This window comes from Papaver somniferum, chromosome 8 (genome assembly GCF_003573695.1).
Source record: "Papaver somniferum cultivar HN1 chromosome 8, ASM357369v1, whole genome shotgun sequence".
Classification (NCBI taxonomy): Eukaryota; Viridiplantae; Streptophyta; class Magnoliopsida; order Ranunculales; family Papaveraceae; genus Papaver; species Papaver somniferum.
This window is the reverse complement of record NC_039365.1, coordinates 119525390-119539455: the sequence shown is the minus strand read 5'-3', so window position 1 is coordinate 119539455 and position 14066 is coordinate 119525390. Positions and strand designations below refer to the sequence as shown.

The window sequence follows — 14066 nt, the reverse complement described above, 5'->3', positions numbered from 1 at the left end:
CGGTCCAGACCCGGTGACCCGCTCCAAACCCATAATTCCCGGACCTGTACCGACCCAGACCCGGAGTAGCCAGTACAGGTACCGGTTCTGAATGTTGATACCCGGAACAGACCGGTACAGGTATTGGTTCTGGCCTATTCCCGATCTGTACCGGACCGAAATACCCGGTAAATTAGAGCCATTGATATTTTTTAGGATATTACATCCTAGCCATCCCTTGTAGGTTTAGTCTCATCTTCAAACATAGGGTATATCATTTTATTTTTTTTCGTTTTTCCCGATCTGAACTCCTCCTTCACTGAAGAGTCTGAAGAAGAGAACAAGAACAAGTGAACAACATGCACCATAGATCGTGAAATTTCTTTGTTCATACGTATCAATTTTCACCCCCCACAGATTCAAGGTTAGTCCTGGACTCCTGGCTTGAATCTCAATTTTTTTTCTCTTTTTTTTTCTCAATTTAGAAATTTGCTTTCCTTGTTTTTCTTCTGAATCTTCTTGGGTTCTTGTTTACTGATTCTTCTACAAAGTAAACAAAGATTCTTAATAAGCTTAACGAATAAGGTGACGCACTGACGCAGTGACGCTGATGCTGTTGTTTGAGTTCTGAAAGAAGTAGAAAAGGGTAAGATTATTTAGGTTTCTGAATTGATTGATTTCTTTCCTTGAAGTTGATTTGTGCTGATAGATTAAAGATGAGTCTTCTGTAAATTTTTAGTTAGAGTTTTGCATGAGGTTTAATTTTTGAGTTTGTAGAAAGTTAGGGTTTTCCCCTGTTTTTCCCAAAAACCCAAAAATTAGGGTTCGTATGAATAAGGGTGACTGTTTTGGAATCCACAGATGAAGAAGATGAATTGGTTAGGATTGAATTTGGGTTGATAGTTTAAGGTTCTGCATAGGAGAATTAGAAACTAGGGTTTTAGGTTGTATTTAAGAATTAATTGGATTGTTTTGGGAGGAAGATGAATTGGGTGTTGCTGTTGGTGTTCTTATGTAGAAATAGATCTAGTATTGGTAAATACAATTGATAAAGTTGTTCTGTTGATATGGATTTGGGTGGTGAATGATTTGGATTCAGTTGAAGGGGTTTGTATGAATTAGTCTTTGTAATTAGGTTTGGATAGAACTTAGGTTTGGATTGAACATATTAGCAAATATTACCATTCAAAATCAAAATATAGAATCATGAGAAATCAGTGTGTAGAACCTAATGTTTGTTTGGCGTTTGATCACTGACAGTAGACTTAATGTTGTAATGTTTCTCATATAGTTTCTTGTAAGATGCTTTGATTGAAAACCTTTCTCGTTTCTCTATCTTGTTGTCTTGTTAATTACCTGCACTGAATCACTGATATGTTGCAGCCTTGTAGGCCTTTGAGGTGCTAAATGGGGAAGCGCAAAGCACCAGATGATTCCAATGATGCTGATGGCATTGCTCCTGTTAGTGTAAGACCATAATAATCTTTTTTTTTTCTTTTTTTCTTTCACTTTTGTCGAGAACATCAACTGGTGGCATTAATTTGTAGATGAGTTGGTGAAATCATGTCGTATTTTTGATGTAAACAGTAATGTGATGTATTAAAATACCAAAAACACATGTGCATGGGTGTACTGTACAATATCCATATTCTTTTAGGGTCCACTTTGCTACATTATTATCATTGCAGAAATGTCAAAGATTATTCTTTTTGGGTCCACTGTGCTATGCGTGAATGCAGTATCATACGGCACAATGAAACATTGAGCATTAGAATTTCTCACACAAGAGAACTAAGGGTCATAATGCTTCCTAATCCCAGTGTTTCTTAACTGAATTGCTTACAATTATTGTTGACCAATGTCTGCTCCCTGAGTCATTGCAGAAATGTTTATTATTGCTTAATATTTATGACCAATGCCTATTTTATTACTGCTTATTTTTAATGTTTTATTATTGTTTAATATTTGTTAGATGACATTGAATCATTGACAGTTTAATGTTTAATGCACTTAGAACACCTGACCAATGTCTGCTATTACTGTTTAATGTTTGTTAGATGACTACTCCAAATACAAGTACAACTATTGGAGCAGAAGTTGGATCATCCTCTCAAGCTTCATCTCACACAAATGAAGCTGAAACTACACCAACAAGTACAACTGAAGTTAGTGCAAGCAAAAAGAAGTATGGCAAAGTGAGATCTGGAGTTTGGTTGGAGATGACAAGGGTAAGTGACACTCAAGCTCAATGTCATCATTGCAAGGGATTATATGCTGCTGACAATGATGTACATGGCACTTCTGGATTACGGAAGCATTTGAATAGATGTGCAAAGAATCCTAACAAGAAGGTAGAAAAAGGACAACAAACTCTGTTGATGCCACCCCCAAAGCCAGGTGAAGATGGTAAACTTGTGTCATGTACTTACAGTTATGATAGGTTAAGAAGGGCTCTTGTTGAGTGGATAATTAAGGATGAAATAGCTTTTAGAGCAGTAGAAGGGTCAGGCTTTGTGGCAATGATGCAGGTGGCAGAGCCTAGGTTCAAGGTTCCAGGGCGTATGACAATTTATAGGGATGTTTTGAAGATCTATATAGAAGAGAAGAATAACCTAAAAACTTATTTCTTGACATCTAAGCAGAGGGTATCTTTGACAACAGACACATGGACATCACCAAATAATTATAATTATATTTGTGTAACCGTTCACTATGTTGATCAGAACTGGAAACTACAAAAGAGAATACTCATGTTTTGTCAAGTTGAAGGTCATACTGGTAATGCAATTGGTGAGAAGCTGGTGGATTGTTTGAAGGATTGGGGTCTACAAGATGTATTTGGTGTCACTCTAGACAATGTCAGCGCCAACAAAGTAGCTATTGATCATTTGAAGAATGTTGTCATTGACTGGACAAGATCACCAATTAGAGCCAAATATTTACATGTAAGTCCATGTTCTTGCTCTTGTCAAATATTTATTTTTTTGCTGCATTTTTAAGCATTGAATTTGACAGTATACTTTTTGTTTTGTTCTTTCTCTAGGTGAGGTGTGCAGCCCATGTTCTTGCTCTTGTCATAAAAGATGCAGTAAGGCTCTTTAATGTATCAGTTAGAAGAATAAGGTCAGTTGTAAAATACGTTCTTAGTTCTCCTTCTAGGCACGAAAAATTTAAACAATGTGCTTCTCTAGCAAAGGTAGATTGTAAGAAATCTCTGATTTTAGATGTGTATACTAGATGGAATAGCACTTACTTGATGTTAGATGCTGCTGAAAAATATGAAAAAGTTTTTGCAATGTTAGCACAGATTGATAAGGACTTTCAACAGAGGTTTATCTTTGAGCAAGAAAAAGAATCTGTTTTACCTACTGATGCTGATATTGAAGAAGCTATAGCTAGTAATGTTTTCATAGAAGACGTGTTTGAGGATATGGAAGAAGAGGAAGAGGTTGAGGTTATGGAAGATGAGGTTGAGGAGTTGGATCCAACAAGCAAGATCAAGGCAAAGCAGAATAAGAAGAAAAAGATTCCTCGTCAACATGCTCCTTATCAAGAAGATTGGAAATATGCTAGAGGTCTTGTGAAGTGTCTAAAGGTATTCTTCGATGCTACTGTCAACTTTTCTGCATCTATACAAGTCACTACTCATATGTTCTTATGGCAATTGTTACTCATAAATGAACAATTAGTAGAATTTAGAAACAATGTAGCATCAGATCCTTTTATTGCTCGTATGTCTCGTCTAATGTGTGCTAAGTACCATAAGTATTGGGGTGTGTATGAATCAATGAATTCTGTAATGTTTATTGCTCATCTGTTAGATCCAAGAGAGAAACAAAAGGGTTTGGAATTTACTCTTAATTGTTTGTATGAGAATAATACATGGGAGGTTCAAAGAGTTATGAGAAAGGTGAAATTAGAATTTGAGGAACTCTTTGAAGATTATAAGTCCTTGTATTCAGTTCATGAGGAGGGGTCAAGTAGTGATGCTCATACTGTTGCTTATCCAGTTAGTGTGCAATCTGTTGGTCTGTTTGCTAGAATTCAATCAAGGAGGAAACAACATTGGGACACCCCAAGTTGTGTTGAAGAGGCAAGAACAACTGAGCTCGACAGGTATTTGACAGATGTGATTGAAGGTGGAATGCGTGAAATAGGTCAACCTGACCATTTTGACATATTGGCTTGGTGGCAGGCTAATGCAAGCAGGTATAAGATACTTTCATACATGGCAAGAGATATATTAGCCATGCCTGTGTCTTCAGTGGCCTCTGAATCAGCTTTTAGCACCGGGAAGCGCGTGCTGACTCCATGGAGAGCTTCTATGTCTACAAGGACAGTCGAAGCATTGCTCTGTACACAAAGATTTCTTCAAAAGCCCATTGCTCTTGATCTTCTATGTGACTATATACCTGATGATGCTGTTGAAGATGAGGCAGGTAATATATTAGGTTTTCTTCTATTTAATAGAACTTACTTTTCAAGTTTTCTTGTATTGCTTGCTTACTTTCTTGTTTTACTTTTTTGTTCCATGTTGCAGCCATATGGGATTCTCTGCTAAAAGAAGCTTGATGTAAACTCCGTGTCAGTGACTCAGTGCAGCCAGTGCCAATTGTTCGAGAAGTCCCCCATCCTTTGCAAGGATTTCTTTTCATTTCTTGTCGCAGACTTATGGAAATGTTGTTTTTAGTACTATGTTTTAATGTTGAACTTTGAACTTAAAGTGTGATACACTTATTATTCTGTGATGTTTTAAACCTTTGTTATTTTGAACTTTGTAATGTTGAACTTAGTCTTAGACTCTTAGTCTTAGGTTGTTACTTTACTGTGTGTGTTAAAATTCAGGTAAAAAACCGGTACCGGAGTGGAACCGGACCGGTCTTACCGGGACAGGTACAAGTCCAGGTCCAGGTACAGGTACAGGTCCTCAAATTGAAGAACCGGTCAACTCCGTGTACAGGTACCGGTTCCCACAAAAACCCGGTCCGAACCGGCCCATGTGCAGCTCTAGTTGTGGGAGAAGGGTATCGCAGAAAGCAAGGCTGCTAATAGGGGGTACCAAATTGTTTGGGGGTGTAGCAATCCCTTACCAATATTATATTATTTTATCCTATATGTATTTTAGTACACCCCAAACAATTTGGTACAATTTGGTACCCTATTAGCAATTTTGAAAAAAGCGGCACAAGTAGTAGTAGACTGAGGAATAAGATGTTTGTGATATTTCAGCCCAAGATAGATATGTGTGTGGGCTGTCGGGTTCATAGGAGTCCTCAAATTTCTAATTGTGCCTGTTGTCACAAATACAGAAAAAAGAAGCAAGATTCACTACACACAAAAATTTCTCAAATTGAACAAAAACGAACAAATAATCGGTACAGCATCATGTACAAACATGGGGAAATATCCACACCGGAAATGGGAAAGAAAAGCTCAGCACACAAACCTTCCCGGAAAAAACCTAATTTCAGAATGCAATTTCATATTACAGGAAGAGGAACATCAAAGAATAATATAGCCAAACATGTAAACAAATTAAAATGAAATGGCATACAACTAATGAACTTGCGTTCTACTATTTTCTTTGCTTAGCATATACCACTCTTGCAAAACTGCTGCCTGAAGTGCACGGTGCTCAGCCTCTTCTGCTGTTAGTTTCGATAGCGTTGAAGGTCCTTTCGTTTCATCATCTTCTTCTTCATCTACGCCGTTCTCCTTCTTCCCTTTCTTCTTTCTCTTCTTCTTTTCCTCTTCCTCTTCCTCGTCTGATCCCTCTTCTGATTCTTCTTCAGACTCGTCATCAAGGTTGGGATCTTTAAGTGGAGGCTGAGCAGCCTTAAGCAGTGCTATCCGCTCCATTGATATGCGTAGTCTTTCAATGCTAGCCTGTTTGACTTCATCTTCAGGCATGTATTCTACATCCCCACCTGTAATATCGTCTAACCACCCCTGCAGATCTGATTCAATCTCCTTAGTGATTGACGCATCAGAGGCTCTGATCACAAATTTACACATCATAGTTGTCGTTTCATCTCCTAGGTCAACATTCCTGCTAACTTCACTGGCACCAAAGATCATCATTCCCACGAAACCTCCATACCAGGTTTTGGCAGCAAAGCAAAGCTGTTCCATGTACAGAAAGACCAATTTCCACTCAGAAAATAGAATAGCTACTAGTGGTAATCAAATGAGAAAGCAAGCAGGATTTCAAGAAGGAATACAGTCCTCATGATGGGGTTAGGAACATACAATATACTGAAGTATTTCATCAACGTAGCCTAAAGAATCATTAGATAACCCATAGTCAAATCATTAGATATTAAAATAACAAAACAAAGAAATATGGGACTTACTTGAAACCCTGCAACCGTGCGGAGAATGTGAGAGCAGACATTATGGAAAGGCTTAGAACAGAGAGACTTGAGACCGCTGAGGAAGGGAGAAGCCCCATATTGCTGTGCGGCAGTAGCTTTGAAACCACTTCCTTCATAAGTATATGCACCTGTGTATTCCAATACAGCCGGCAAACTAGGCCAAAGTCGGAAATATTCGACAGGAGAGATTTTGTGTGGCAAGAGAAGATCAGTTAAGGGAATCTTGTAAGGTTGACATCTCAAAACCACAGGTTCTCCTAGCTCTGGCCTTAAGCTTCTCTTTTGTCTCATAACTTGAGGATCTTCTTCCGTATAATCTCCTTCGTAGTCTCCTGGACCACCACTTCCATAGAATGGGTAATACAACACTTGAACCCAAAGAGCACTTCTCTCAAACTGGGAGACACCCATCGTCACACTGCACAGCACTGGATCCTAGCAACACCAACACCAAGTAAATATCATAAACAATAACAATCAGAAAGCCACAATGTCGTAGATTAGAAGCTCGAAATTGCAACAAGGAAAAATTTATGTCTTCAGTGAACATGTAGTGTATAAGATGGCTAATTACTAGAGATGGACAGAAAGATCTACTCATTTAAGTTTCCAATAGAACCTGTGAACCAAGATTACGCAGCTGCCGCACTGCTTGAGGAGATCCATCCATGAAAAATAGTGCACCAGATACACCGACACGTATATCAACCCTGCTAAGTTCTAATTCAGTCAAGTTCAGGACCTGCAGCACATATATCCGAGGTAAGCACCTTACATGACGACTATGGGCATATATATTTAGGAATTTGCTCTCTACGAGAACGAGCAATTGAAAATTTCTTTATTCAAGTTAGAGTTCACACTCGGACTTCTCCTGCATCAAACCGGTTTCGCTTGCCCAAAGACAAAACAAGCAAACATAGTGTCATAGTCACACTTCAATCTTCATATTATAGAAGAGCCTAGTAAGATAAAGCAAGTCAAACAACAAAACTCTGGAACAAATACAAGTTATACTAAAACTATGCCCAGGTCGAAGGCCTAACCTTGAGATGCAAGGTGAACCTTCCATCATTCGAGTCTGTCAAATGATATGCTTCAACAAAGCATGGATCACTACTACCACTCAAGGTAGCTGCAGTTGGAGGCACCTTCAGGGAAGTAGAGGCGATTCCTTTTGTCAGTAAAACAGTTAATTCACTAGGATCTGGCCTCCATAGCTCTTGAATGGCCTTGTGAACCAATCCTTCCAATTTTCTGTCTTGGGCAGCAGCTGCTTCATAAAACTGAACGGTAAGCTTGTGGTGGCTAAACGGATAATCTCCTCTAGTCTCACTAACTCCAGCCCACCTGAAAAGGGCACATTTTTAGATATAATTACTCAGATGAAACTTGAACTAAGGAATTAGCAGAGAGATCAGAAATTATAATTAAACTAGCAAATAATGTTTTCCCCTGCAAATTGCTACCAGTGCGGTGAATTAAAGTTACTTCAAGGAACAAGGAAATAAAACTAACTTGACCATATATATGCTATTTTCACACCAAAAAACAGGCGGCAGAAGATGAGGCTTACTTGCTTTCCTGGTGATTTCCAACGTATTTAAGCCTCTGCAGTATAAGACGACACTGGTGCTTGTTTACAGAATCAGCCAAGGTACTATTTCTAAATTCTTCTAGTTCTTTTGTCAACAGCAGTCCTGCTCTGGGATGGCGTGAACCCAAACGCTGAGCGCATAGAAGAACTGCTTGCACATCTTGAAGCCTATTTGATGTATTTGCGGAGGCATCCACATTGAACAAGACCTTATGCATATTTGTGATGATAATATTCAGCGGATCTTCTGGGTCATCAGCTAAAAGTGGATCTAGACCTTCAAGATCAATGTGTTCAGCAACAGCCCAAATTACGCGGGCACAAATTCTTGGAGTGTTCACCTAACAAGTGGGATGTCTGTTAATAACCATTCCCGTTTTGAATAGTCAATATGCTCCCAGAGCCTACTTCTAATAATAAACAGGTTGTTTTGCCACGTGAAGAAAAAAGTTTGTTTTGCCACGTGAAGAAAAAAGTTTCACTGAAGAGAGATTTACAAACATAACAAAACAGCGGTATATATTTACAGAATGTAGATAACATACCTCCCGCAACTCTTTCACAAGCTCACGCTGTAAGTTTTGTAGCCTTGTCTCATTAAGAATCTGATCCTGAGAAGCTCCATCCTTGAGCCTTTTAACACCTCCCCTGGTATCGTAGATATGGCATAACCTTACCAGCAATTTTAAGTAGCAATCAATAGCATAAGTCCGTCCCTCACAGTCCCATTTAACACAAGGTTTACAAACTTCAACAACCTCCAGAGACGGCTCCGTCCAATTTAATGCACCATAACCAGTTCCATAAGCTAAAGCGCCAATCACTCTACTTTCTGTACCAGTATTCTTTTGTTCGGGTAATGGAAGAGATAACTGAAAACAACTCTCTACCAGTGAAGCAACCAGCTCTTCTCTAAATAAGCTCTTACTTGTAATACTATTAAGATCATCTTTTACCCTCACTTCCTCAAAAAGTGAAACAATATCAGTTCCTGCAAGAGGTTTCTGACCTCTTCGGACACTCTCCTTTGCGAAAAGATCAACACACAATGCTGTCCGACAAATGCATGCTAAAGCATGCATACGATCTGATTCTGCTCTTAAGTTTCTTACCATCAGAAGCAATCTCTTAAACAAAGAAACCTACAAGAGAAGATATAGTAGGTGGGTCAAAGTTTCTAAATTCTAATGACAGAAGATCACATCTACATTGTCATATATACACTCATAGTCCCATGTCTTAAACATACCAATAGCGGGTAAGCTATGCTATTCGCTGATTTGATCACGGGCATGGCTAAAAGACTAAACATAAAAGCTAATCAAAATAAGATACCATTGTTTTCTAATTCTTTTGTTTCTTATCTGTAGATGTATATAACAGGATGCAAATACTAAACTTGTTTTTATGGTGACTATGCATAGATGAAATGTCTACAAGATCTATATTATGTAACTCAATTAGAAGGGACAATGGGCACCTGGTATGAATATGTGATATGATGAACTGAGGGAGAGTGTGAGAAAAGGAGGGAAAGTGTGTACCTGCATATGGAGATCCAGTAAGTGTAGGTTGGTGACGACGGCCCTGACTATGCTTTCTCTAGCAGACGAGAACTCTTGTCTATCCCACAGTGTGAGAATTGCAGTGATTGATGCAGAAGCCCACTCAGGCTTACCTCCAGGAACATCAGCCAAATATAACATATTTATTCCAACTTCAAATATCAAAGCTGGATCCAACGACGAAGACAAAAAGGGATTCAAATGTGTAACCACATCTAAAACTCCAACAACCTTCTCCGCATTTCCCAGTTCCTGCATATTCGCACCTACAACCCCGTTACCAGAAGCCTTCGAAAGCTTCCGGAAAACTTCAACAGAACCTGAACCAATTGCTTTAACCGCATACACAATTGGAAATATAGTAACCCTAAAACTCTCAATTGGCAAAACCAACGACCTAGACATTAACGCATTTCTCTTTTTCCAAACAAAATCCACAGTTAATGATACCCAATTTGACCTTGTCGCTAATGAATTCTCACTGTCAACAAGTTTGTCACCAGCTAAACGGCTCATTCTTTTGGAATCAAATTCCTGAAACAACCTCCCTACTGATTCAAAAGCAACTTTAGAAACAGAATCAGATCTGTCAAGCATATTCTGACCGATCCTTCTCCACCAATTCGATATCCTATCGAGTAAATTCACATTGTTTTCGCACAAAATAACCATATCATCTCTCGCTAAAATACAACCTAAAGTCTCAGTAATCGAATACCTTAAATTATCACTACCAGAATCAAAACAATTGGTAATCTCTTTGTTACAATCATTAATGAGTTTACCTAAACGATACGAAGGAATGGCAGCTAATATTGAAACAGCAGCAGCAGTAACATCAGGATCAGGGAAATCAAAATCATTTCTTATACCGATACATACAGTTTCCCATAAATCAGATGTTAAGCGAGTAGATCTAATTAAATCAAATGCTAACTTCTTACATATTGCTGATGCTGGTGCAGCTACAATTTCTTCAACAGCTGATTTTGCTATTACTGATATGTCTTTACCTGCTGCTGATTGTTGTAATGCTTGTAGTAATGCACCTGATTGACGTAATGCATCATTTGAGCGCAGATCCGCTTGGATCTGTGCAAATAATATGTCCATTTATCAATTCGCCAGAGCTAATTAGGGTTTTTCTCAACTTCTTCTGCTTGAAATTGAAAATTAGAGAAGAATTGAAGAATTTTCTAGGGTTTGGATGTGGGGGAATTTAGGTCTTGAGTTTTAGTTGTTTATGATGAGAGAAACAGTTGTGTAATTGGAACTACGAACTGTCCTATAAGATGGAAAAGAAGAAAACACTACTGTTTCTCCGTTTAAAAATCTGTGAAGGGAATTAACGGAAAGGAAATGAAAATAGAAATTACTCCGTAAATAACACGGGAGTCTTGCACGCTCAGCGTCTGCCTGGGACGATGCCGCTCTGGTGCTCGCGTTTAAGCGGCTTGAGTAGCTAGTCCTACCGGAGACGGTTGTTATCGGGCTAACAATACGTATTTGACATATGAGTAGTATTTGGTTATCGAATGCTTGCTGCAGGGCCGGTTCTAAGTATATTTTGTCCCGAAGTGACAATTTTTTTTTGCCCCACTCTCTCCGTTTAAGTAAAGGTGTGGCTCTCTTGGTTGATTTTCACCGAAGATTCTGCACAAAATCCCCTTGAAAATTACCTATACTTATTAACGCCATTAAGTTGATTGTTAATACCCAAATTTCGGTTTAGGTCCTACCCGTCCTAGCTATTATACATGACCTCACAATACCAATAATAGTAAGAGAGAGAGTTGTCTTTCCATTGTACCTTGTCCTTCTTTATATAGGTTTTTCTAAAAACCCCTCTTTTCATGACATCATGTCACATGTCTTAAACCTTCTTAATTACCACTAATGTCATTTCTTAACATAACCTCTTCCTTCTTTGTTAATTCCTCTTTTGTCCTTCCATCCTTTATGGGTATCTTTTATGTGGGCTTGGGTTTAGTCCCCAAGTCCTTATTTCTTGACCCAAGTTTATCCCTACTCTTTTGGGGCATCCCCAACCCACTAAGGGGTGTTATTTTTCATGTATCAACATTAGTCCCCTGACTATTGGGTTAGTCGTCGGACGATCCAATAGCCAACTCTTTTCATGCATTATATCATTTATTTATTATTATTCGTTTTGGTACCTCGTGTCGTTGAGGGCAGGACGGTTTGTCGGAGTATTTATGGCGTTTTCTTCTTTATATAGCAACACCGAACTTCCAAATTAATCAATTTCAGTCCTTGACTTTGTATTTGTTACCTGACACTTCACAGGCTCACAATCTTCACGGGTACGTATTAACTTTATCACCAGTTCCCGCGTTAGTCTCGATGTTCAAAGATTTGGAATTAACGCGCCTGCTACTAGTGGAGGCTGAGATCGAGATGCTTTGTAGTCATAGGTCGGCTAGTAGGGCTTCCACGCTCACTCAGCTTGCGGAGTGCCTTGAGGCGCGCCAGGCCGCTGATGAAACTGGACGATTGACATCCGCGCTCCAGCATGCCTTGGACGATGCCGTTACAGCGCGTAATGCTGCCGCCTTGTTACTTATTGAATCTCTGACAATGAAAGCAACCATCGGGTATGCCATTGTTGATTGCCGCTCGCACATCTCTGGTCATGCGGCTCCGCGCCTCCTCGGGCATACTCTGTCTTTGGCTGCTGTTTCTGCGGTTGTGAATTCGTCTTATCTCAGGGATGAGCTTGCACGTTTATTGATAATGCGGGAAGAGATAGGCGTGTTGCGCGATTTCAGACAAGCCCGTATGGACGTGGCACGTCGGGATCGTGATGAGCATGAGGGCACTCTTGCATTGGCTCGCGGGGCGAAGGCCAAGGGGAAGATCATTCGATATATCCATAAACTATTGAGTGATGTCGATTGGGGACTATCTCGAGTCAATATCCAATGTGATGAGGGTAGGCTCATGGTGACGACCGTGGATACGGACATTACTCATTGTCGCGCGTTGACGGATGGTTGAACTACGCGTTGTTTTTTTCAGTTTTCCTTGTTTATTGTTCGTTTTACGCACTTTCCTTCTGAGTCCTTTTCTTTCTTGATTCTCATGTCCCACCCCCACCCCCCTCACCCCCCAACCCCCGTCGTTTGTATTGGATTGTTCTTCTTTAGGTAATTGCTTGTTTTTTACCTTGTGAATACTGTCATGTTGGCTATGAGCTTTAGTTCTCGAGTCCCCGGTGTTTACATCCGGTGTATATTGGGATTGCCACCTTTTCCTTGATACGAGTCGACACGTGTTTAGTCGTGCAGAAAAAAGGGGGGGGGTGGTGATTAATTGCATGGTAATCCACGCCAGCCTCTTATATATGTGTCTTCATATGTAGTTCTTGTTTCTTGGTTTAAGCCATCATATCCATCTCTACTTTTTCTGATCAACAAATCGCCAGCATGGCCAATTCTCTTCATGGGTATAAGCCTTGGCACCCATTCCCATGTTAGTCTCAGAAACGTTTAAGCGGGACGAGCTGGAACGACTTCTGCTCATAAAAGCCGACATTGAAGAGCTTCGGGCCCAGAGAAAGGTGAATAGGGACGCTACACGCGCGAATTTCGGTGCACAGTATGAGGTGTACCAAGCTGCTCGGCAAACCGAATCGTCCGGTCGGGTGTCGTTGGAGATACGGAGGGCATTGGATGAGGGTGTCACTGCTCGTGATGTGGTCGATCGATTGTTTTCGGGTTCCCCGATGATGGTAGCTACTATGGATCGCGCCATCTCGGATTGACATCTTTGGATCTCTCATCAGGGGGACTTACCACTTGTTGGACATACCTTGACCTTAGCAGCTGCATCCACGCTTGTATCTTACTCTTATCTCGAGGACGAGTTGGCTCGTTTATTGATCCTGAAAGAGGAAGCGGGCCTATTGTGGACGCTCAGGTTGATTCATCAGGATAAGGTGCGCAAGGAATACGACGATCATGAGGATACTCTTTCGGTCGCCCATGGGGCCTAGGTTGAGAGTAGTGTTATTTAGAACATCCTTAATCTGGTGAATGAAGCTGATCAGGATCTTCGTTTAGCTACTGCGCAATGCGACGATGGTCGCTTAATGGTGGAAGCTTTGGACGCAGACATTGTTCGTTCTCGAGCGTTGATAGCTGGTTAGGTTGTGTGTCCCTTTGTGGGAGTTATCTAGTTTGTTTCTTTTTTTTTGTGTAAGTGATCTTCGCTTTTTAATTTGAAAGTATTGTTATCTGTTTGTATATCAAGGGGTTATTGGGTGGAGTGGATGTTTGCTGAAAGCGCTTACTCCTTCCCCCTCTCCCCCCTCTCTTTTTTTTGTGAGGATGGTGAGGTGAACGTTTTCTAAACGCGCCTGTTTCCCCTCCTTTTTATGTAGATATTATCTTATTTCAAGGATGCTGGGTGAGGCGGGTATTGGTTAAGCGCGCTTACTCCCCTCCTTTTTTGTCCTTTTGTTTCAAGGATTTTGGGTGGGGCGGGCGTTGGTTAAACTCGCCTACTCCCCCCCCCCCCTTTTTGTTTCTT

At 40.2% G+C, this 14066-nt stretch overlaps 2 protein-coding genes across 3 annotated transcripts; one reads left to right on the top strand and one right to left on the bottom strand.

Annotated features, from left to right (window-relative positions):
• The first annotated feature begins 15 nt into the window (after positions 1 to 15).
• On the top strand, positions 16 to 2682 carry LOC113305975. Its single transcript, XM_026554967.1, has 5 exons — positions 16 to 403; positions 582 to 625; positions 1363 to 1446; positions 2037 to 2558; positions 2641 to 2682. Exons 3-5 carry the CDS (start codon positions 1387 to 1389, stop codon positions 2680 to 2682), a joined length of 624 nt encoding a protein of 207 aa, XP_026410752.1. The 5' UTR covers positions 16 to 403; positions 582 to 625; positions 1363 to 1386.
• A 2621-nt stretch (positions 2683 to 5303) lies between these two features.
• On the bottom strand, positions 5304 to 10827 carry LOC113302783 (protein TPLATE-like). Of its 2 annotated transcripts, XM_026551735.1 has the most exons (7): positions 9495 to 10825; positions 8496 to 9092; positions 7930 to 8291; positions 7400 to 7703; positions 6973 to 7095; positions 6333 to 6788; positions 5304 to 6102 (listed from the first exon to the last, which is right to left on the bottom strand). In XM_026551735.1, the coding sequence occupies exons 1-7, from the start codon at positions 10626 to 10628 to the stop codon at positions 5536 to 5538; spliced, it is 3543 nt and encodes a 1180-aa protein (XP_026407520.1). In that variant the 5' UTR covers positions 10629 to 10825; the 3' UTR covers positions 5304 to 5535. The 2 variants fall into 2 exon arrangements, with proteins under 2 accessions (XP_026407520.1, XP_026407521.1); XM_026551736.1 differs by lacking the exon at positions 5304 to 6102 and having other exon boundaries at positions 6488 to 6781; positions 9495 to 10827.
• Positions 10828 to 14066: the final 3239 nt, after the last annotated feature.

Excerpts from the sequence above, each read along its gene's own strand:
- LOC113305975 (XM_026554967.1), top strand. The coding sequence starts at position 1,387 with ATGGGGAAGCGCAAAGCACCAGATGATTCCAATGATGCTGATGGCATT. Across the intron at positions 1,447-2,036 it reads ATGGCATTGCTCCTGTTAGT|ATGACTACTCCAAATACAAG; the intron begins GTAAGACCATAA and ends AATGTTTGTTAG. Across the intron at positions 2,559-2,640 it reads GTATGACAATTTATAGGGAT|ACACATGGACATCACCAAAT; the intron begins GTTTTGAAGATC and ends CTTTGACAACAG.
- LOC113302783 (XM_026551735.1), bottom strand. The coding sequence starts at position 10,628 with ATGGACATATTATTTGCACAGATCCAAGCGGATCTGCGCTCAAATGAT. Across the intron at positions 7,096-7,399 it reads GGTTCACCTTGCATCTCAAG|GTCCTGAACTTGACTGAATT; the intron begins GTTAGGCCTTCG and ends TATGTGCTGCAG. Across the intron at positions 6,789-6,972 it reads TGCGTAATCTTGGTTCACAG|GATCCAGTGCTGTGCAGTGT; the intron begins GTTCTATTGGAA and ends TGGTGTTGCTAG.